This window comes from Fundulus heteroclitus, chromosome 9, assembly GCF_011125445.2.
Source record: "Fundulus heteroclitus isolate FHET01 chromosome 9, MU-UCD_Fhet_4.1, whole genome shotgun sequence".
Lineage (NCBI taxonomy): Eukaryota > Metazoa > Chordata > Actinopteri > Cyprinodontiformes > Fundulidae > Fundulus > Fundulus heteroclitus.
Genome location: NC_046369.1, coordinates 3,646,926 through 3,670,208, shown reverse-complemented (window position 1 = coordinate 3,670,208; position 23,283 = coordinate 3,646,926). Strand labels below are relative to the sequence as shown.

The following is a 23,283-nucleotide window of genomic DNA, read 5'->3' as shown; positions in this document are numbered from 1 at the left end:
CGCACATCAGTGTAACTTGTGGTAATTCAAATGTCCTGTCAATTATTCAATAAAACTGAATAATTTTCAGCTGCTTGATGTTCACAGGGCACTTTTTCATATTCATTGTGTCTTTTTCTTGACCCTTTCTACTGAAAAATGTCATGGATATAAAAAGGTTTGCAACTTATTCCCATATCCCACTGAAACCAATCTCTCTTTTTTTTCCCTGCAGTGACCTAATATTTCAAGTTTAATATTTCAGACAGAAAACTTTCTCCATCATCAACTCTTCAACAGTAACATTGTAATTTTAAACACCAAGACTCATGAAATGACCTTTTATGCTAAACACTGATTTCAGTATTTTCTTTTTTTTGGCTAACAGAGGTGTGTGACAATCCACTAGTGTACAATCTGCTGCCAACATCCTTCAGAAGCTCCTCTCAGCTGTCAAGCAGTCACGGTCCTGGCTATGCCAAAGTCAACAGAAGAGAAGGTAAGAGACTTTATTTGCTATCCAACTTAAAGTACAGCTTTCACTTTGAAAACCCTGCATACTTTAAGTGTGATGCAACAGAAGAGAGGGCAGCCACACTGAATTAAACTCAACATCACAAACTCTGAGTTCCCATGCTTTGTTTAGATAAAACGTACAAGCTATTGCTTTAGTAAAAAAAAATGTTCGACTTGTCAAAGGACACCTTTCTATTACAGTGCCTTCCAAAATTCCTCACACCCCATGAACCTTTTCACATTTTAACCACACACATCAAAGTGTTTTCATTGGAGCTTAATTTTACACACACAAATTAGCATGTAATTGTAAAGTAGAAGGAAAATGATACATTGGACTTTTATTACAAGTATAATCTAAAATGTGTTGCTTTAATATTTAGCCATCTTTGCTCTGCTACCCTAAATGCCAATTTCCTTTAGGTGCAAGTTAGCAAATCGATAATCCAGGTTTTAGTTAAAGAACATCTGTGAATAAATCACATCAAGAAGACCAAAGAACACAGCAGACAGGTCAGGGAGAACGTTTTATAGAGGCTTAATGCAGGGTTAAGATAAATAAAGCAAGATTCCAAGCATTGTAAATATCACAGGGCACAACTCCAAACCCACCAATACATGGCCGTCCACCTACACTAACAGGCCAGGGAAGAACAGAATTGTTCAGAGAACCGACCAAGAAGACCAAAGTGACTCTGGGGGAGCTGCAGCGATTCACAGCTCTGGTGGGAGAAAATTTTCATAGGAAACCTATTATTCTAGCAAATTCCAAGTGTGGGCCTCTTACAAGAGTGGCCTAAAGCAAGCCATCATTGAAAGGAAGTTGCAAGAATTCCAGTTTGACATTTGCCAGAGTCCATTTTTTAAATTAATTTTTTATACAGCAAACGTGTAGAAAAAGATGATCTGACCAAACGGAATAAAACTGAATCGAACCTAACTGCAAAAGGACTGTGTGGCAGAAAAGTAAAGCATCATGAAAACTAACTATTCAAACCTATAAACACGGTATTAGTAGCATTATGCTTTAAGGATGACTCTCTGTGAAAAGGGAAAGTGGACTGACTGCCATCCCAGAGGGGCAGTCTAATTTTTCCCGGTCAAAGACCATGACGTCAGACTTGGATCTTGGAGCCAATTCACACTCGGCAGCGAACAGCTCCAGTACATGTTGGAGCTCATGGCCCAAAGAAGCCAACAGAACCAATCACAAAAAGCAAAGAGGAGATCCTGAGACTCCCAACCAAGACACCCCTCTCTCCACGACTGCCCCTTAAAATCCTGTCCATGAACACCACAAACAGGATCGGTGACAAGGGGCACAGCGGCGCTGCCCAACGCACACTGGGAACAGGCTCAGCTTTGTGCAGAGAATGCAGACACAGCTCCTTCTTTGGGCACACGAGGATTGGATGACCCTTAAAAGTCACTCAGATACCCCATACTCCTGCAGCATTCCCCACAAAATACCTCAGGGAACACCTGTGGAATGGAGACACACACTCCCATGATCTCCTCATCGATTTTGTGAGTGTCCACCGGTCCAGAGCCGGGGTGAAAGCAGCATTGCTCCTCCTGCATCCAAGGTTCAACAATTAGTGCCAGACTCCTCTCCAACACCCCAGAGTGAGCCTTCCCAGAGTGGCCCAGAAGTCTAATGTAAAATGCTTACACTAGGATATTATTAAAGCACTGAAACAGAAAAAATGGTCAGCGTTGAAAGCTTTTGGTTTATTAATGTAAAAATATGCATGCAAGTGCAGATGTGAATGACTAGATTCATCCATCAGAGTAGGGTCATTTACTCACTATTTACTTACTACACCTAAAACACTGAGACTCACAGCAGGAAGCAGAAATGCAATCGCAAAAGAACTGATGGCTTGGATCTTTGTATGGATGGTTTTTATACTGATTACACATTATCACTTTTTTTAAACGTTTTATTAATATTTAAAGTTCAGAAATGTTATGAAACAAGTAATATTTCCTAATTTCATGGTGGTCTGTGGTCACAGAGGGCTGAATTCCCTGCTTATTAATTATATTATCAATGATGTTACACATCTTTCACATTTGTGAGAGGACTATCCATATGGGGTATGATGCAGGCAACCTATAGAGTTTTGTTCCTCTTTAAACTTTGTGAGCTCACTTGTTAACATCAATTTTAAAGAAGTACCTTCAGGCCTGTGCAATGCTCAGAGCAAAGTGTGGGAAAAGGCAATTTACCTTGACTGAATCTCAGCTTTTTGTCTGAAACGTGCTCTGTTTTGTTGGCTGCAGTTGAGCATTTCCCAGTGGTGCAAAAAAGGGAGCCTGTGCCTTCTCTGAGATGTTGAGCAAAAAAAAAAAAAAAAAAAAAAAAACATCAAAGAAAACACTAAACTGCAGTCACACAGTCTGGAAAAGCCCTCTGTGGTAGCAGAAGGCATAGGGAGGCCGGTGTGTGTAGATAAGTAGATTTACTTAAAGAACAGCTGTCACTGCTAACCGTGCAAAGGAATTCGTAGAAACTTTATTAGACATGTACATCAAAACCTCTGTAGGACCACCTCATCTCCAAAGGGCATAAAATTGAGTCACGATTCATGAACAGCAGGGGGGAAAATGTCAAGCCTGAGCTGTCTGGTGGATGCTGATGCTGGCTTTGTGAAGGGCTCTCATGGTTCTTTCGGCACCTTGGTACGGGGCCGCTGAGAAACCTTTTTTTCACATTTACGGAGCTCAGTTGCTAACAGTGGCTTAATAGCAGAGACGCAATGAATCCTGGAATTTCTTTCTTCTTTCTCAGTCTCACAGTAAAATCTTTTCAAGTATATGACCAAAAAGAGAACCAGCAGAATAGAGTACCTTATTTGTCTTTTGATGCATAAGACGTACGCCAGGAAATGAATTACACTGCAGCGTTATTGCCTTGCTTCTTGGGATCGCTGCAGGAAGAGAAAGGTAATTATTTTGTAGGAAGAGACACAGCTGAATATATTTTGAATGTTGTCCTTTTGGAAGATAAACCGTACTGATTTGAGATCTGAACATACCAGACACAAACCAGACAGAAGAGTATCTCCCTCTTCCTGGGAGGACTTCTGGGTCTTTGAAAGATTTTAAGTCATTTTAAAAAAAACTCACCTTTTTAAACAGGCTTTTGATTCCAGAGAGTATGACCCCTAGGCCAGCCTTGGTTTTTTCTTTGCTTTTAATTGTTGATTTTATTACTTACACAGTCAGCCTTGTATTGTGCTTAATGCTTTTGTATTATTAGTTTAGTATTTTATTTATTTTTAGGTCGTATGTACCTGTACAGCACATTGGTTTTTAAAGCGCTTCATGAATAAATAGATAGATGATGATGATAATGATAAGCTTAGGAACCAATATATTGGGATATATTTGAAACATTTCACCTTTTTCACAAACTTTTACGTCATGTTGTAGTTATGTTTGGTATCAAGAACTGAATCCTTAACTTGTTGAACTCCAATAAAGTTCTTGATTGAACTGTCAGATGGAAAGGAGTCAGCAAGGATATAGATATTATGGAACGCCCCAGATTCCTTTTCCGTCTTGTTTTGTCCCCGCACGGGGACGTGTGCTGGTTGGACAGCTCACACACATTGGCCTTTGATCTCCTTTAACCATCACAGAGCTGCTGAAGCTCCCAGTGCTGCATCCCGCTGTGCCTCTACAGTTTGTGAAGCAGCTGTCTTGCATCTGTGAAAGTGAATAATTCATGTAGCTCAGGACCTAGAATGGTTCGGAGGGATACTCCTTTAACCCAGCTGAAGGCCCAAAAATGTATGAAGGCTGGAGTCAGGATAAGCAGAGGCCCTCAAGCAGAAGGTTCTGGTTTATAGTCCAACCACCAACACCCTTTCATTATGCTAACCAATTATTTTGCCCCTAGCAAGGAACTGAAGAAACAAACACACACAACCAACATTAAGAGTTTTTTTTTTTTTCCGAAGACTGTTTGGCACAGGACTTATCGTAACCATTTTAAACATTTCCACATTCAAACACACAAACACAGGTGGATATGTTGGCTACAAAAAAACTGCTGTTTTATAATGGCACATTTAATTAATTTATTTTATTTACAACTGGGTGCAATAAATATTATTTGTTCAATGCTTCAAAGTTTCCCCTGCACCTATGCTTTTATGATTTTGTCAAGAACCTGCTTGGGCTAATTGAATTATGTGACCAGATGCATGGAAAGTCGATGCTGGAGCATTATTTACTCAGAGTCATGTATATTTGTATGGCATTCCAATGTAAGGAATATCCTGAATAATGACTGTAAGGATATAACTACTTCTTTGCAAAATTTCAAACAACAACCAACAGATGTTGTTGTCCATTTAGCATGTTTCAGAATCAGATTCGTTTGTCAGGTATGTGTACACATACGAATGTGAATTTGACTCTGGATTGTACAATGCTCACAATGTGTTTTATTAATTATACAATAATACAATAATACAATAACACAATAACGCAGTGCATAAAGTCGGCACATACTTTTCATTAAGCCACCATTTCTGCATGAAAAGGTTGCCTGTTTTTTTTAATTTGATGCATTATTCTAATCTAAATTGCTTTGTGGGTTATTTATCTGGAGTTAGAAAAAAAAAATCATAACAACTCCTTTGGCAGGTTGAGCTTCATCGTTCCGGGTGAGGTTGATGACAGTTTGGTCGTCAGAAAACTTCAGGAGTTTGAAAGATGGGTCTCCTGGGGTGCAGTATTTGGTGTAGAGGGAGGCAAGGCAAAGGAAGGCAAATTTATTTGTATAGCACAAATAAAAAGCGGTTGGGAGAGCACACACCCTTGGATGGCACCAATCTTAATAGTCCGGGTGCTGAATGTAACGATCCCCTGCATAACCCGTCCAATGTCTGTGCTCTTTCCTTCATAGTTTCCGCTTGCTGGCTGCACATGTGCACTTCTAGTGTTTATGTATCCGGTTAGGTTAGCATCTAGGTTAGCACTTAGCCATTCATTGTAGCGCCACTGCTCTCACCGAAGACTTTGAACAGGGCTGAGAGTCACAAGAAACAAACCACGTTTATGTTTATGAGAAGAAGAGGAAGGCCTTAGTTTGAAAGTAATAAGACCTGAATGAATTTGGGAGATTTTTAAGATGCGACCCCCCTGAAGAGCGGAAAAGCGAGGTAAGCCGGTCTTGAGCATGCGGAGCTATTTAAATAGGGACTTGGAGAAACAACCGGAAAAATCGCTGACCCTAGCTTTAAAATAAGGAGGAGTTTCCCTCACCTACCTTTCTGATTGGCTACACGTCACATTCAACAGGCTAAATCCTTGTTTATCTTCGGAGAGCACCACACATGCTAGGATATCGGGCCTAAACAATCCAACATGTTGAATATCTTTGAGCACTTTGAGCTCAGATTGGTCCTAACACACCACATTCCGCAGGAATGTCTCTTAAAATTATCTTAAGAGCCATTCCAATAATTAGGGCATGTTGGAAGGGGAAGATTGGGGGAAAATCAGGCTAATTATCCTGCCGTGTGAACCAGACTTTACATGTCTGAGTCAAAACAGGCCCGTAACTTTTGCTTTGACTAATCGGTCCATCCTTTCAAACTCTTTACAATGGGTTAATAGATATCAGTTTCTGCCTACATGTGAGGATAGCATGAACCAGGCAGTGGTCAGAGAATCCTAGGGTTGCATGGGGGACAGAGCAGTAGGTGTCCTTAAATGTCGTGTAGAAGTTGTCCAGTAAGTTAGTGTCCCAGGTGGGACATTTATTATGCTTCTTGCACTTTTTAGTGTTAATCAAACAATGATAAGGGAATCTGGATGTTTATTTCTCCACGTTAATTATCTGGCCCGGCCAGGTATGGCAACGCCTCACAAACACTGGTCTGAAGAGGAATGTAAACAGTGACCAGGACAAGCGAGTAAAACTTGCATTGTGAATAAAATGTTCTTACAGTTAATGAGAAATGTCTCTAAATGATGGCTGCATACATTCTTCAGCGCTGTTACTCTGTACACCAACCTTTGTTTAAGTAGAGACAGAGTCCGTCTCCCAGTGTTTATCCTGTGATTTCCGCTATGCGAACCACCCACAAAAGATTGGAAGGTTTCACTGTTTAACTGGCATCTACACGAGCCTAACTGAGTCTGTACCTTAAGTGCCTTATACACTTCTGTGAAGATGAGAAACCTTCAGAGAAAAAATGGGTCCAACATTATAAGACCAATTTCAGTTGAGAAAATGAGGTTGTCATTCTTAGCAGGTTTCCTGTGATAGATTCTAAATTCATTCATTATAAATTCTGATTTGTCCATCAGTTTATTTCCACATAATGCCTCATAATGGCATGACTATATTTGCCAAGGTTAGCTCAACAGTCCAATGCAGCTAAATAAGAGCATGGCAGGGCACTTTGGACCCTTTAAAATGTAAGTTATGGGCCAGTCTGGCTGAAAATCATGGGCACTTTTAAAGTCTGGTTTTAAAGGTTCGCAAAGGTTAATGGATTATTACTGGCCCTTCCTGTACCAGTTCAGTGGAAGGAATTTTCTTGTTCCCTTCAATAAATCATCGAGCAGCAGCGTGACACGTCCACCGCAGACAGGAGCAGAAGTCTAAAAGGTTGGCTGTAGTCTTAGAAATAGCTTTCCTTGTTTAATACGAAGCCTGTCAATGCTTAAAATACTGTGGATACAATCAGGTTATCAATGATCTCCAAAGTAAAAGAACAAACGTTTGATGATTCCAGCAGAGACTTTATAGTTTTCCATAATGTTAACTGACTCTTCTCCCTGTGATTTCACCTTTTGACTCTTAAAGTGGCCAATCACATACATAATATATTGCTGTAATATACTTTAATCAAAATTGCAACCTAGTCTTATGTGCATTTCAGAGAAAACATAGAGATGACTTAATCCTGTCTCGAAGTAGCTAAATGTTAATGATAGCATTTAACATTTATAGGGAAATGTTAACGGTTGTTTTCAACAAGTTAATTATTTTTTAAGCTGGCCCCTGTAATTCTTGCTTCAAACACATTGTGCAATAAATTTCTGGAAGTGCTAATTTAGATTCAAAAAGGGAGTATAACATTAAAAAGGCCTCTAGGTTTAAATTAAGAACATGATGTAAGCCAAAGAATGTGGTATTGATTTTGGTGAGGTGTTTATGTGCCGTGTCTGTTTCTCCAGATGCCCCTCTTAATGCAACCTTTAATCACGTTATCTGGTGAAATTGCCTAGCTCTTCCACTAAAATCCTCTTGATCTCGGGTATTAAGCCTCACCACATATCTAATTATACTGGTAAATATCACCTGATGTCTTGACAAATTCCAACTGAAGACAATTTATCAATACAATATGGCCCTTCCTATTCAAGGAGGGTAATAAAAAAACTTCCCCAGATTTTTTAGTGAATTTAACGAAATTAATTTTTAGAGTCCACACAATAGATGCTTAGGAACAAATGCACGAAGATCACAGATAAAATAGAAAAAAGGTTAAAGGCTAATCCAAATTTAAATATCATAATGTGGGAGGACATTGTAATATTATCCAGGACATTACCCGTTTATCTGAGGTGATTTCTACAAATCCCTGTAAACCTATAAAACAAGATGGAAGATCATTCTTCTTCTTCAAAAAAAAAACAACATTATCAAGTGTTTTAACGAAGGTTTAAAAGTATATAGCCATGTAATATTCTTATAGAAAAACACTAAAAACTGTTTGTTCATGGTAAAATAAACATATATACACCAAGCCTTCATCTTGATAGTGTTTTGATGGTCCTTTTTGAGCTGAAAAATAATTTGCTCTTGGGTGCAATTAACAAATATAAACAGACTATCATAATGCCGGTTTGCTTAATTTAGAAATGAACTGTAAATGATGCTGGACTGAGCTTGACCCTCTCAAATTCCTTGCAATAAAGCGGCAGTTCGGTGTGATCGAAGATAAATCGTTATTAGTTAAATAAACCGATCTGCAACCATTTTAAGAGCCTCAAATCAGAACATTTACTCACATCAATCAACTCTGCAGTCACATCTGAGCCTCGGCTGGTTTAACGTCCGCTTCAGTGAACACCAACGTTCAGACTGTATTCCCAGAGACATTCAACTCTTGGAATGTTTTTTTTTTTTTTTTTTTGCTTTTTTTTAATTCAAAGGCTCTTGGACCTTTCTGCATTGTTTCGCTGGGAGATGCTAAAACCCGTTAGCCTCTTTCTTGTTTTAACCCCTGCTGCTCATGCGCAGTACGTACTTCCGCTAGTATCATACATAAACAAAAAGGGCTTTGTTTAGTAGCAAATTGAGCAAAAACAAAGCATAAAACACCAAAATAACAACTAATATGCCAGCAGGATGTGCTAATCTTTCATAAAAACTTTGTGTGCAACCAGAGTAAGCTACTGACGTATAAATAAATAAAAAGTCAAATAACGTGGCTATGCACCTTTAAGAGCTTAATTAAATTTTTGAATCAGTTTATTAATGCCTTACCTTCACACAAATGCCAAAGGTTTGCATTTAACTTTAAAGTTTAAATACAAACCTTTACAGAACTTGAATTATATCAGTTAGGCAGTTTCAGGTGGTATTAACCCCTCTGGGCTTAATTAATACTTTACATTTGGAGTGGGTTGATTTTTTTGACCCTCATCCCTATTGTTAGAGACTTCTTTGAATCATAACTAGCACAAGTGTAGTTTGAACACACTTTTATTTAAAAGACATTTGTTGGTGTGTTTTCAGAAGACATAGCAAGGTCCGTAAATATTAAGACTCAATATAGGTGACAAGATGTACCCTCAATGTGTTTATCAGTATTATCTGTGTGAATGCAATATTAACATGTTATGCTGAAAAGACTGCTAGATTTTTTTTAACCTTACTGCTTAGCTTTCTCTTTATAAAATTGCATTTTATAGGATTATGTAGTTTCTAGATGAATTACAGTATAATCTTGCAACAAACTTCCCTAGGTTTGTTCTTAATAACCTTCATCTTCGTCTAATTCCCGTCATGTAACACTCTTCCCATGAAATTCCCAAAAGCACATGTCTCTATGGGCTAGTCCTAATTCTAGGCTGCTGCTGCAGTCGGTTGTTAAAGTTGGTTTGATTGTACCTGCTTTTAACAGGCTAGTGACCCGCTCTTTATGGGTTCTCTGTCTTGCAAGAAGTAACTTTGACACACATGTTATAAACCTCTTAAATAGTCCTCAAATTTGCATAAAAGCTATTTTTAAAACACACCTTAATTATATTGTTGTATTTGTCTGTTTGCTTCTCTGTAATCATTTTTTTTCCCTTTTTTATCTTATGCTGACTTCACATCCCATCACCCCAATAACACCATCCCCACAGCGCCACAGGCGTGACATTGATTGAAAGGTGTCATGAATTAATCTGATTGGGTGAAGAATTTTACAAAAAGTGCTGATTGGCCGCAGGTGCAGAGAGTGGCATCCCGCGGAGGATCTTTATGTAACCAGTTAGAGACCAGCATGAAGTCACAGGGAAGACATGGATACATAGACGTACATAAAAAGATATCAAATAAACCCAAAAGGACTGGGAACACTGAACAATTTAAAGTCAGACACATTTTATGAAAGGACAGATGTGATAATTTGTATTTTGTAAGTTACTTTATGGAAACAGCATCCTATGCTCCCTATTCACAAGCTGCCAATGGTGTATTTTCTATGTTTCTGTTTCTTCTGGTCGTTTTTGTGAATTATAATGCCACTGTAGATGGTGAACACAGCTCAGCAGGGGTGTTTGTAATGCTTGCAAATATGTGTTAAGCTTCACGGATAAACTAATTTGAAATGAACCTTAGACTACAGGTTGGTTCTGCTCTTCATCTCAACTTTATCCAGGAAGGGTTTACTGTCACCTAATGATTTTCTTCTGTTAGGACAGGTACTGACACACTTATATATCAGGATGAAAGATTGCCATCTACTTATTATTTTTAAGCTTCATAGTAGGTAAATCTGACCTGGCATTCTGTTTAGCTGTGACGCCATCCTGGGGGGCAGCTCATCTTCCATTAACCTCTCTAACATAGAAAGTATTCCTAGATCAATGATTTTGTGTTCTTTTGTATCTCTACTTGTGGCAGATGATCGTTCACACTGAGCCTGTTTCTGCTGGAGGTTTCATCCTGTTAAAGGGGAGTTTTCCTCATCACTGCTGCTACATGCAAGCTAGGGATTGCTGCAAAGCCATCAACAATGCAGACGACTGTCCACTGTGGCTCTACGCTCTTTCAGGAGGAGTGAATGCTGCTTGGAGAGACTTGATGCAACCTTCTGGGTTTCTTTAGAGAGGAAACTTTTTGACTAATCTTTCTATATGATTGATTGAATTTACCTTGTAAAGTGCCTTGATATGACATGTTGTGAATTGTCCCTACATAAATACAATTTTATGGAATTTAATTGAATTATTGCTCAAAGTTTGCTAAACTAAATTTAAAGTTTTTTTTTTTTTAAAGAGCACAAACAGCACATTTGTTCTTCCATAAGCACAGAATTAGGTAATTCTTTACTATAAGCTCTGCAGTTTTTTTTATTCCAACATATATATCTATATATTTTGTTATTTTGTAAGATGATAGGAATATGTAGCTTGTTGCTCTGATGTAATATTATGTGGAGCACTGGGAAGATGTTCCAGGCCAGAGTAACTCAAGGACTGATTATAAACACTAACAGCTTCTGATGGGTACAGACTCACAGCCTTGGGAACTAAACTTATCTGTTAGTTTGTTTTCCATAACTCTCATCCCTGCTGCCAGGAAAAAAATAAATCATAATCCATTGCTAACGCCACAAGTCCTTGGCCTGTGTTCTAGCACTGAGCCAGGAGGAAGCATACAAAATATCTTTGCTTTTGATGCTTTCATGTTACCCCAAATAAATCCATGTAGAAATAGTACCTAAGGGAAAGATTCCATTAACTATTAAAAAGTTAGAACACTTTGAGTACCCTCCGTATTTAACCTATATTTCACCATGTTCGAAAAGAATTCGACTGGTACACTAATGTAACTAAATGTAGGTTTTGTCAGATAGGTAAAGACACTTTTGTTTAAGTTGCATTGATTTGTGGCCCAGTTTTTAGCTTTACTCAAATAAAAAAATAATAATATCCAAGGCTAAAGTTGGGGACAGGTTCCTTCCATGATTCAAGCGCTCTGAGGTTGTCTTCCATGACCTTCTCTGCATGCTGTTAGTTGCCAGAGCTCAGCCTGTCTGGTGGGGGACAGGTAAAGGCAAATGTTACTGGATGCAGTCCCTGTTTCTGCTGCCATCCCCACAGGGTCACGTCAGGTTGTGAAATATACCCTCTGAATAGATATAATTGTGTTGCTGCTCATTGCGACATCACCACCTCTGTCGCTGCTGGTGTTATGTCCACTCAGCTGCACCTGTGAACTGTTCTTTCAGTTTCACCCAATATGATGTGGCACCCACTGGCTAACGGCGGAGCACCCACTGCCAGTTCTGTCCACAGGCAAGGCAGATGTTTTGGCCATTAGCCTGCTCAGGAAGGAATTTGGCTTTTTTATTGTTGTTGTGCTTTAGTTTGACTTTAGTTTGACTGGGCAGTCAGCTTCTTTTATGGCTCCAGTGAAAACTCTGGGTCCTAGAACTGATAGGTAGAAGATCATCATCTGTCCTTTCAGCTTTCCTTGGCTAGAAGTTTTGGTTTTCTTTATTTTATTTTATTTTTCTTAGCTGTAACTAGAAATCTTCTGTGATTTTCCCGAACTCATTTTTCTCTCTTTTTTAACCATAAATATCTTAAATATCTAGGGCTGTGGGTAGCAGTGTTGCCATGCACCAAGAAGGTCCTGAGTTTAAGTCCTACCCATATCCTGGGTCTTTCTGCATGGAGTTTGCATGTTCTCCCTGTGCATGCTTGGGTTTTCTCCGGGTACTCCGGCTTCCTCCCACAGTCCAAAACCATGACTGGCTTCTCTAAATTCTCCGTAGGAGTGAGTGTGTGCCTGAATCGTTGTTTCTCCTGTTTGTCTCTGTGTTGCCCTGCGATAGACTGGCGACCTGTCCAGGGTGTACCCCGCCTCTCGCCCATTGACAGCTGGAGATAGGCACCAGCAACCCTTGCGACCCCATTAGGGATAAGCGTGTTCCAAAATGTATGGATGGATCTTAAATATGTCAACTGAGGTTTTACAACAGAGACATTGGTTTAAGTTTAATTTAAAAACAACATCTGACTTGTGATTATATTTGAGTGGGAAACCATTGCTTCTCTTCATGATAAATGTCTGAAAAAGCTCCTGAGTTGATTTGGACACAAGGTTTGGGATTCAAATCTTGTGATCTCGTGAAATCGGAGTGAAAGTTAGCCTCAGCGTAAGAAAATAACTCTGACAGGGCTACACAACATCTTCTGTAAAAGGGCGTGCTTGATTTATTTATTTTTATCTAAGGATGGTCATAGAGAGTAGGCTAATGATTGTTTCTAATCTGTTCATGTTAGCTTTAAAATCATAATAATGACCACAACTAACTGAACTTTGCATCGAATGACTTGTGGTTACTTTAAGCTAAATAAGCTTAATTTACCTCCGACATCTACACTCTGTCATTGCAGAGTTTAAGCATTGATTATAAGCATTGAACATATCAAGATTTCTCTCTGTTTAAACATTCCTCATAACACCATTGACAATATTCACACAAGATGTCAGCAACAACTTTATCAAGCCACACATACAAACAAAATAAAAAATCTAAGGAAAATAGTCCCCAATTGAGGTTTCTAGAGATAAATCAGAACGCCACAGCTAATACTTATGAAAGACACTTGCAGTACAGAAAGGTATAACATTGATGGAAAAGCTGTTTTTGTAATGTCCACTTCAAGTCGTCTGCTGTTTACATGATTTAATGACACACATTGCTTAGGTGTGATTGTGATAAATTCTAAATAAAATCAGAAATACAGAAATGGTCAAACAATTAAACATTTAAAGGAGAAATTAGTAATACTAACACCTTGTGTTGCAAATTGGAACAACACATTCACAACCCCTTCAGGGAGAACAGCCATTTCTCAGTGGTCTGTTGGTGGTGTGAAACAGACTTTTTAACTAACACAGGACAGGTCTACTGATGTTGTATTCTGTTCTATTTCTGGTTCACTTCTCTTACTGGCTTCCATGTTTGTAGGCTGCTGCTCTTTTGCCAAGATAAAATACCAGATGCTGTGCTCTGGGAACCATGGGAACTCTCACATGATTGGCTCAGGAACCAGGAAGTAAACACGGGCTACACTCTGAACCAATGTAGTTTTGGACTGTACCTCTAGGTTTGAAAGGAGAAAACGGGAATAAGTTAAAAAAAAATTCAAGATGCTGTGTCATATAGAAACATTATTTGTATTTTTTTTATTTATTGATTTTTTTAAAATGGTTTATTTACTTTTTTATTCCTTACTTTTCTTGCAGATTTCTTTATAGTGTTTATGTCGCAAACAAGACAGACAGGACTTAAAGGCTCCTTAAGGCCTCTTCCAGGCATTTCTAGGTTTTTATGAAAAACAACACATTCCAAGTCAAACCGAGTGGGGCGGGGCGGAGTAGGGGGAGTGAAATTGAGTAGGGCTGGTGGAGTACTTGTCCAAATCTTCTACAGCAAACTGTAAGCAAGCTTTAGAATGTGTTTTCTTTAGGAGTGGAGTATTGTACTCTGAGTTTGTGTAGAGGCCGTTGTGATTGTACAGGCCATTGCAGTCAAGTGTATTATTGTTTTCACAGTAAAAACATTATCAGCTTTTTCAGAGTCCCTGTAAAGCTCTCTGTGAGTGCTCCTTGGCTCCTGGATAATGCTTTTGATTATTTTTTGACTCCTCTGTCAGAAATCTTAGGAGGGGCACTGGGCCGTGGCTACCTATGGTAAATTATATTCACGATCCTTGGGTGTTAGGCTTATTTGTACTTATTCTTAATGTTCTGGGGATTATGCATTCTCTAGTTCAGCTTTTCCCAAACATTCTTAGCCGCACACCCCAATCTATGTCCCAACCAGGTGGACGCAACCCCAATCTTAAAAAAAACAAAACAAGCTTTTTTATACCCATAATAATGGTGACATGTTTAATCATGCTCAGATGACCAGAACATACAAAAAAAGAAAGAAAGAACTGCAATAAAGTTACACACAAGGTGCATCGGAGGCTCAGCCTGGAGAGAGAGAAAGAAAGAGACACTCAGATCGGTCAAACCTTCACAGACAACCTGAAACGTCTCTGAAGCAGAGACCACCCAGGTGGATTCACGGACTAAAGTGATGATCTACTTGTGTGTGTTCTCGCTTTATTTATTTCACGTACCAGCTTCTACATCTGACTCACAATTTACGCCGCAGAAAAGAAACATGAAGAAGCTTAATTTGATTTGTGTCCGATAATGAGCGAGCGAGACAGAGAGAGAGAGAGACAGAGACTTTGGTAGAGCGGCATAGAGTAACAATAACAGAGCGCTCCATAAAGCTGTTATTAATGAGTGAAATAAAAAAGTTATTTCCTGATTGTTTCACAACAGGTAAACACGCCCACGGCAACACGCCTCAGCTTCCTGCATTCCCACCACCGGGTGCTGGTTTCCCTGTTCCAGTCTGAATACGCGCTGAAACTGCCTCTTTAAAATGAACTGCACCTGTCTGAATCACAATGAAAAGTATTACAGCTCTGTGTGTCAGCATAGTCAAGAAATCGTGCCTACCACCAATTTTCCCCCCAGCAGCAGCGGTGTGGGCGTGATATGTGCATCAGTGCTGGTAGCTGCTTCAGAGTCACAGCACCATGAGCAGCGCTGTTTGTAGGTGCTGCACGATCAATAGAGACCAAGTCATTAATTTAATCTTGTAAATAAAACTTTTGTCTCAAATTCAATTTTCCCTCTGGTGACGTAAATGGCGTGAAGTCAGGAGAGAGAAAGAGACATTTTCTGATACCGGCTCATTTTCTTCTCCCGGATCCGTTGCAGTTCTCTCCTCTGTTGCCTCTGATTCCTCTCTCTCTCTTTGTTTCTGTCCTCCTTCATCACTAACATTGAGCTTAGATGTCTCACCTGCATGACAGTTTCCCTGATTTCAGTCAATTGAGCATATTTGCCACAATGGTTGAAGTAGAGGCCAAAAACTAGGTGCGCATATGCAGCACAATGCGTAGAAGATAACTTCTTCTATATTTCATACTAAAATGAAGCGTAGAAGAAGACTTCTTCTAAATAAATAGATTTCCGTGTGAATGCAATTTTATTTATTGATTAAATTTACAGTTTTTGATTTTAGTTTTTTACAAAGGAAATGTTTATTTACACGTCTTTATGGTGTAGAGAAAAAACACTGTCAGATCACCATTACATTTTTTCATCTCGTGCACCCACTATTGGCAGCTTGCGCTCCCTTGGGGGTGCGCGCACCACACTTTGGGAATGCCTGCTCTAGTTCAAAGTTAAGAGTGGGTGACTTGGTTTAATATTCTGTTTATTCCTAGTTGTTTCCTGTCCTTGTTAGATTCCTATTTCCCCCTTGACTGCCATGTCATTGTCCTCTCTCTCCCCCTCAACTCAGCCTTCATTACTTCCACCTCAACTATGGTCTGCATTTGGGTCCTCCTTCAACAAATCGTAACACAGAAAGGTTAACTATGACTTACTAGTGTTTTCAGATGGTTTCTTCACTTTCTTTGCCTTTTTGTCCATCCATCTCTTCATTCGTTCAATATAATTTCCTGTGTCATTCTAATGTTTTACACATAACTTCAGTTGTGGACCAATGTTTTCCTTGTTTGAGTGTATCAATTAACATTGGTGTGTGTTTTATGCAGTGACCCCATTTGACATGTTTAAACTGAGTGTGCTCCGTGTTATGGGCAAGCTATCTTATGAGAAAATGTTCATTTCAGTAACTAGAGGTTTGAGACTTGACTTGCATTTCCTTTTTTCAGCCTGCAGATTTGACCTAAGCTCAAGCATACTCTGTAAGGCAAGGCAAGTTTATTTGTATTGCACATTTCAGTAACAAGACCATTCAAAGTGATGCACTTGAATATAACATAAGAAATTAAAACATACAAGGGAAAGTATATTGCCATAGAATAATAATGGCAGGTCAAGAAAAGTTGGGATACAAACTTAATCTAAATATGTTTCAGTTAACCAAAGCAGTTTAATTTGAACATAAACATTGCAAAGGCAAGTCTATACAAAAATAGTTTGAGCACTTTTACAGTCTTCTGGGAGTTTGTTCTAGATAAATGGTGCATAAGAACTAAATTCTGCTTCTCCATGTCTGGTTCTGGTTCTGGGTATGCAGAGTAGATTTGACACAGAAGCCCGGAGTGGTCTGGAGAATTGAGTCTTTCATGTATGAGTTATCCGTTACAACTCTTGATGCATAGGAATATGGATTTGCAGGGTGCACTGATCTCACCCTGTATTTTGAAGTATTTTTCTTTTTGGTTTGCTGTCTTTGTTCTGTTCACAACTGTAGCATTATGTCTTTCAGTATCTATAGGTTTTCATCCTTTTTTGCCAGTTTTCTTTTTTTTTGTTGTTGTTGTTCCATCTGTGGCAGAAGGTCCCTAGCAACATTCAAGTAACTGGACAATTTTATTTGTTTAGGGTTTTTCAGTTTTGAATAAAGGCTGCAGACTGGTTGATGTGTGCCTGCTGCTTCAGTTCTCTGTGCCAGCTTGCGGCTCTCGGCACTATGTTGTTCCTGTGAACACTGCCTGCCTGGGCCTGGTTTGTGCACAGTCCTATGGCTCCGGTTCTGAAGTGTGAAGAGTATACAGGGAGCAGGATTATAATAGGAAACAAGATGTAATTTAATGATAAGCAGTGGTATACGTTTTTTTCCCCCTCCTTTTATGTTTGACAATGTTTTTACCCATATGTGTCTATATGTGTATATCTATTTGACTAATATTATTCACTTATTATTATTGTGTTTTTTTTTTTATTCTGTGCTGTTTTTACATGTTCAAAATGAATAAATTAAAAACACCTACGAGGTCTGTCTTTGGTGACCAAAAGCATGATTTTAATTTAAAACCTATTTGTCTGAATGCTTAACTGCAGCAATTTATCGTGTCATTGTGTAGAAAAAAGCATGCTTTTATACAGGTAGGTCATGAACCATTTTAATTTACTCTGTTAGTCCTGAAAAACATTAGTATAAAGTCTAAATGTTCAGATTATATAAAGTTATCATCTGTAAAGGTCCGTGACCCCTTTCAGAAAGCCACATAAGCTTAGCTAATTGAGTCAACCAGAAGTTAATTTTCTTAACATATTTAATGTTTTATTTATTTGTTTTATAAGGTAGGAAGCCAAATCTCCTTAAGATGCTTATTAAAATCTTGCTAGGTAACACAGTTATTTTTCACATGTTTTCTTTGTCTCTTTCCTTGGTGTCCATGGCTTTTTGAGTGAAAACGTTTGATTTAAATATTAGGAGTCTTATTCATGCACTTTCAGTCATCACCCTTTTTTTTAGAGCACTTTTAAAATGTCAGACCACCTGCGGCTCAAAGTGCTAGCTTGGCTGCCCATAAGAGTCTTAATATTAGTTGATTTGCTGTGGTAATGAGGTAATTTGAATGTCCAGCAGAGCAGCGATATAATGCTCCTGACCTGTCTTTAACCTCAATTACAGCAACGAGTCATGCAATTGCTTTGGAGTCAATGCAAGCAGCTAGTGAGGCAAAGAATCCTTCTACCAGCGGCTGGAAAAAAAAGTGTGACAAAAGGTATTATATTCAAGGAAAAGGAGTTATGGGACCACCATATCTGCTGAATAAATTTAACAAACGTATTTCTTTTTGCAGTTTCCACTCATCCCTGATGTGTTGAGGTTCACCTTCAGTGGACGGACAGCATTAGGGCCCTGTTGACCCTTTCCCAATTTCCACTCTTGCAGTCATGTAGATGTCCGTTGATCCTCTTGCCTTTGTCACTCTCTCATTCTCCTTTTTTCCCCCTTTGTCTCTGTACTCTGTGCCTGTCATCTGTGGTCCAGCTGTAATGAGTAAAGGTCGGCCTGTCTGCTCTCTTCACTTGTGCTGTCAATGTCTATGTCTTTTACTGAAGTACTCATTAGCTTTGACCTTTATAAGCTGCCATAATGAGCAGAGAGCGGGAGCAAAGGAAATAATCTTCGACAGAGCTTCTTCCATTGAAAGGACTGTTGTTTCACGGTTTTCAACGTGTGCTTGTGTGCGTGTTCCTTACCCAAGGCACTCTTTACCAATATAAAGGCAACCTAGGTACCAGGAAGAAAAAAAAAACTTGACCTTTCCAAGTACATTTCTTGTATATGTAACGTCAACAGAAAGCATGTGAATGCACGTGTCTTAACCCTCAACAGAAGCATTATATTGTGTAGACAATTCCTTTTATAAAAAGGCAAATGACATAATTCTGTTAGAAATTTTCCTTTTCAACCAAGTTAAGGCTTTATGTTACCATAGTTACAGTCATATTCAGTAAATTGACATATGCATTCTGATGAGGCTACTTTGTCAGATTAAAATATCTTTTGAAAATAAATACCTTCAAGCGGGTCTTAACGGGATGCATGATTAGTTGTAACAATATACTTTATTTGAGAAATCTGTTTTAGATGTAAAAAAAAAAAAAAAAAAAAAAAAAACAGTAAAAATACTGTAAGATTTTTTGTTTTTATAAATTTTAATAAAATATTGTCACACGGACGTCGGCACATTGTTTGAGCTTCAATGCATTGTGGGTAAATGACAAATACTGGGTCCTTTAGTGCTAGCTTCGTCCAGCCCTAACAGCAATGACTGATGTTAAACCTTTTCAGCTTGAACCGGATTGTGTTGAAAGTGATGACAATGTCATAGTAATAATAATAATAATAATAATAAAAATAAATGATGAATGACACGTACCACTCATAAGACTGTGTGATATTGACAAGTAGTGCTCTGTATCCGGTGTCAGGTCAACACTTGCTTAGGATTTGATCAGTCTGGTCTTCAGTCCAGTTGTTTAGGGTCTGGTCTTCGGTCCAGTGTCGGGTTCGTGATTTTACATTTGGTACAGGCAGCAGTGGCAGTACCTTTATTATTTAAAAGCGCTTCTGGTGTTTTGTGTGTCTTTGATGTTTCATCCAGTGTCTTTTGCTCGTAGGGCGACGGGGTTTGGGTGCTTTATGGATAAAAATAGTCGGCATGGCAGTTGGTTTTAGCTTGTGAGAGTTACGTCCACCTGTTAGCTCCTTCATCGATTTTGTTCCTACAAATGACTCGAAGTCTTTTAAAGAAAAAAATTTGTCTTCTTATAATGGCTTTTTCTCATTGCGCTTTAAATTTTTCTTATGAGGGAAGCAATGAATGCTCACCTCACTGTTGTGTGTTTGTTTTTTGTTTTGAAATTACAGCCAACAGCAACTCAGTGTGGCGTTGTCTAAATTTACACCAGTCAAATTTCTCAGATCACTCTATAGCCCAGTAGGACCTACCTGTGTCATTAACATTGTTGTGCAGGTGAAAAAAATGTCAACCTCTATGGGTGAAAAATATAACAAAGGATTTACAATTTTCGAAGTAAAATAAGTAGTGAAGTGAATATGAGTTTTTACGTGTCACAAACATCAATTTCTAGGCCAACATGTTTAACTAATTGAGGATCTCTTTAAATACAAATTTCATTAAGCCTACTTTTCTGTATTAAAAATGTTTTTTTTTATTTATCTGATGTAATATTCTAATCTTAAGTGTTGTGTTCTCATTAGCTGTAAGCAGAAAATAATTATAATTGATGCTAATGCTCATTAGGCTAATTATACTAGGGTTACAAGGTTATTTCCAGAAGGTATTTTTCATCTGACAAACAAGCATTATATGAATGCATATTGTAGTTTATTGAATATGATGTGCTGGTGTGTCACTTCTTGAAGAGGGTTGTTTGTCAAGCTAATAACAGCTAGCTTTAGCTTATGTTTATCTGGAGGTTTGAAGCTGCCCTGCTGAACATTCAAGAGCTTAAATTACGTTTTTATGTTGATCTCAAACATTTGTGTCATACTGTTCCATGTGATACTGACAATGACAGTCGTTTTCAGCATCACAGTCTAATTTCAGCATAATGGGCCAAAATGCGTCGGCGAGAATCATGGAATGATTGTTAAAGAAGTTTATTTGGTAATTTCCTCCACTGTTTAGGTGGAGGATCAGCCAAAAAACTCTCTCTTTCCACCATCTTCCCTGCTTAAGACACTCTTAACGCTTGCTAAAAGTTCTCACTACTACATTTTTTTCACTTTAGGAGCTCTCTTAAGCCCTAGGGTGCTTTGTGAATAGCATTTATCCTACCAAGGTAAATTCTAAGGAGAATATTAGAATTTGGAAAAGTCTAAGATTTTTCCTAAAATTATCTCACACAGGGTTACTTTTAGTCTTATGATTTTTTTGTGAATACTGGCACAGATTTTCCTTTTTGGTTAAAAGCAAAAACTGCAATGTTGGATTCAGAATGTATTAAAAGCATTCAGTTCCTGTTGCATTTAGTGGAACTAAAGTTTTCAATTCAGTGTTTCCCCCCCTGTTGTGACTGCTTAAACACTCAAATATCACAAAAACACAAGCTTAATCCCATTTGTCAACCTTATATCATCAGTGACAGTACAATTAGTCAAATGTCTTAATCCTAGCAGGTTGAATTAATAAAAGTGTTCATATTTAGTGTTCTTTGATTGAAGCATTACAGTGACAGTTGAGTGTTTCTATTCTGTGTGTAAGACGTTTGTGTGGTATTGATTATTATTGTTGGTCTGTCAACACATCGCCATCATGCACACAGTCTCACACACTCTTTAGGCTGGCTGTTTAATCATGGTTGTGTGGGTGTGTGTTCTCTGTAGGGGAGAAATCGCTCCAACTGGCACTATAGATTTACCTTACACTGACACAGCACTTCTTCATTAAACATGCACCTACAAACAAACACACTGACACACACATTCTGCATGCACAGGAGGAGGGACAGACTCAAAGGAAAGACTCAGTGCAATCAAATAGCTTGCTTACCTAGACAACTTTGGTTCACCAAGCTCATTCCTTAAAACCAGTCATATTGGATAATAATCTGAATCCTCACTGGCATAAACTGGATTACACTGGTCCGCAGTAAATTAAATTTACTTCTCTGTATGTTATTAGGCTCAAACCTCCCAACATTATAGTATAACCTACATAAATTGGAATATAACATACATAAGATTAGGATAGATTGAATAGAACACTTCTGAGATCAGCTCAGATCAGCTTTAATCTATTAGAAGACTTTTCTGTGACCGCCTCATGTTTCCTTTGATTCAGGAATATCACCAGAGCAGGAATGAAGTTGCAGTGTTGTTAGTTTTTAACAAGGTCAAGCCAAAAGTCAGCACTGTATTACAGCAGAATGCTTCTTTTTTTTTTTTTTGTCTTTTCACTTTTTCAGTCCATTTCCCATTTTTTCAAAAATCAGATTTTTTCAAAATCAGCTTTTGTCACCCCTTTGTTTTTTTGCTGAAGAGTTTTAAATACCACACTTTTTCTAAAGAAATGTTTTTCTCAACAGACAAAGTTAGAACCTTTATTTGATGGCTGGTTTTCCCTTTAAAGGGGACATACACAAGACCCTCTTTTTTTTAGCCCTTAAATACATTTTGTTGTGTACTTGGAGTGCAGAAAAATATGAATGTAGTCTGTCCAGGAGTTACATAGATATCTTTAGATTATTGTTATGGGTCATATTTTTCAAGCTATTCGGTTTTCAATTATGTTTTTTTTTAAACTATTACTACATCACAGTATTTGCTGCAGAAGTGCTAAACAAGGTCATAGACTTCCAGATTACCAGTCTTGTGAATCTGCCATTTTTATTTCTCTGAGCGATTTTCTAGTCCGACTGAAGGATGCCAAGTCTTCAAGTGGCTAAGTCTCTGGTGTTCATTCAGCATACTGCACAAATGGCCAAACACGGTTAAGTGGAACCTTGAGGGTGTATTGCCTCTTTTAGATTTAAAGAGACGGCACCAAAACGAGTTGCTCTTAGAAACATCTCAGAACAGGTGTAAAAAGAGGGGACATAGGGGTAAATTAAAGGGCAATTCAGACCAAAGCATTGCAGTTTTACTATATATACAGCACAACCAATTTATTTCAATGTGAAAAGTTAGAATTTAAAAGCATTGTATGTCCCCATTAAACTGTTGATTTCCTGCAAAATGTGCAGAGCAGGTGGCATCAGTCAGACTGACAGAATAGGCAAGGCGAGTTTATCTATAAAGCACTTTTCAAGACGACTCAAAGTGTTGCACATGAACAAAAACAAATTACAAACATAGGAAAAACAAATGAACAAGACTACATTTACATACATTTACAAACATACAGATATACTTAATTGTTTCTATTAATAATAAGAAATAAGCAAAGTATATTCTTGGGGATTTCTGGTCTAAAGGAATTGTGTCCAGCCTTTCCATAGCTACAACTAGAATAACTTCTAATTGTTTCTAGTGACTTCTTTTGTTTGAATACTGTTGTTAGGTTTACAAAACACTTTTAGGGAGAATCAAATTTAATTGGACCTAAATTGTAAGCTCTGCTATACTAAAATGCCTAAATGAAACTCCCCAAATTCTAAGTTTAGACAGTAATTCTGATACAAATCATTTAAAAATACAATAATCAGGACATCACTTC

The 23,283-nt window shown here is 38.2% G+C and overlaps 1 protein-coding gene across 2 annotated transcripts in view; it reads left to right on the top strand.

Annotated features, from left to right (window-relative positions):
* Positions 1 to 23,283, top strand: part of LOC105936917 (contactin-associated protein-like 4) — a 140,767-nt gene that overhangs the window by 13,807 nt on the left and 103,677 nt on the right. For both annotated transcript variants that reach the window (XM_036140853.1, XM_036140852.1), the window contains exon 2: positions 368 to 478. In XM_036140853.1, the coding sequence (XP_035996746.1) occupies positions 368 to 478 (111 nt within the window). The remainder of the gene's footprint in view (positions 1 to 367; positions 479 to 23,283) is intronic.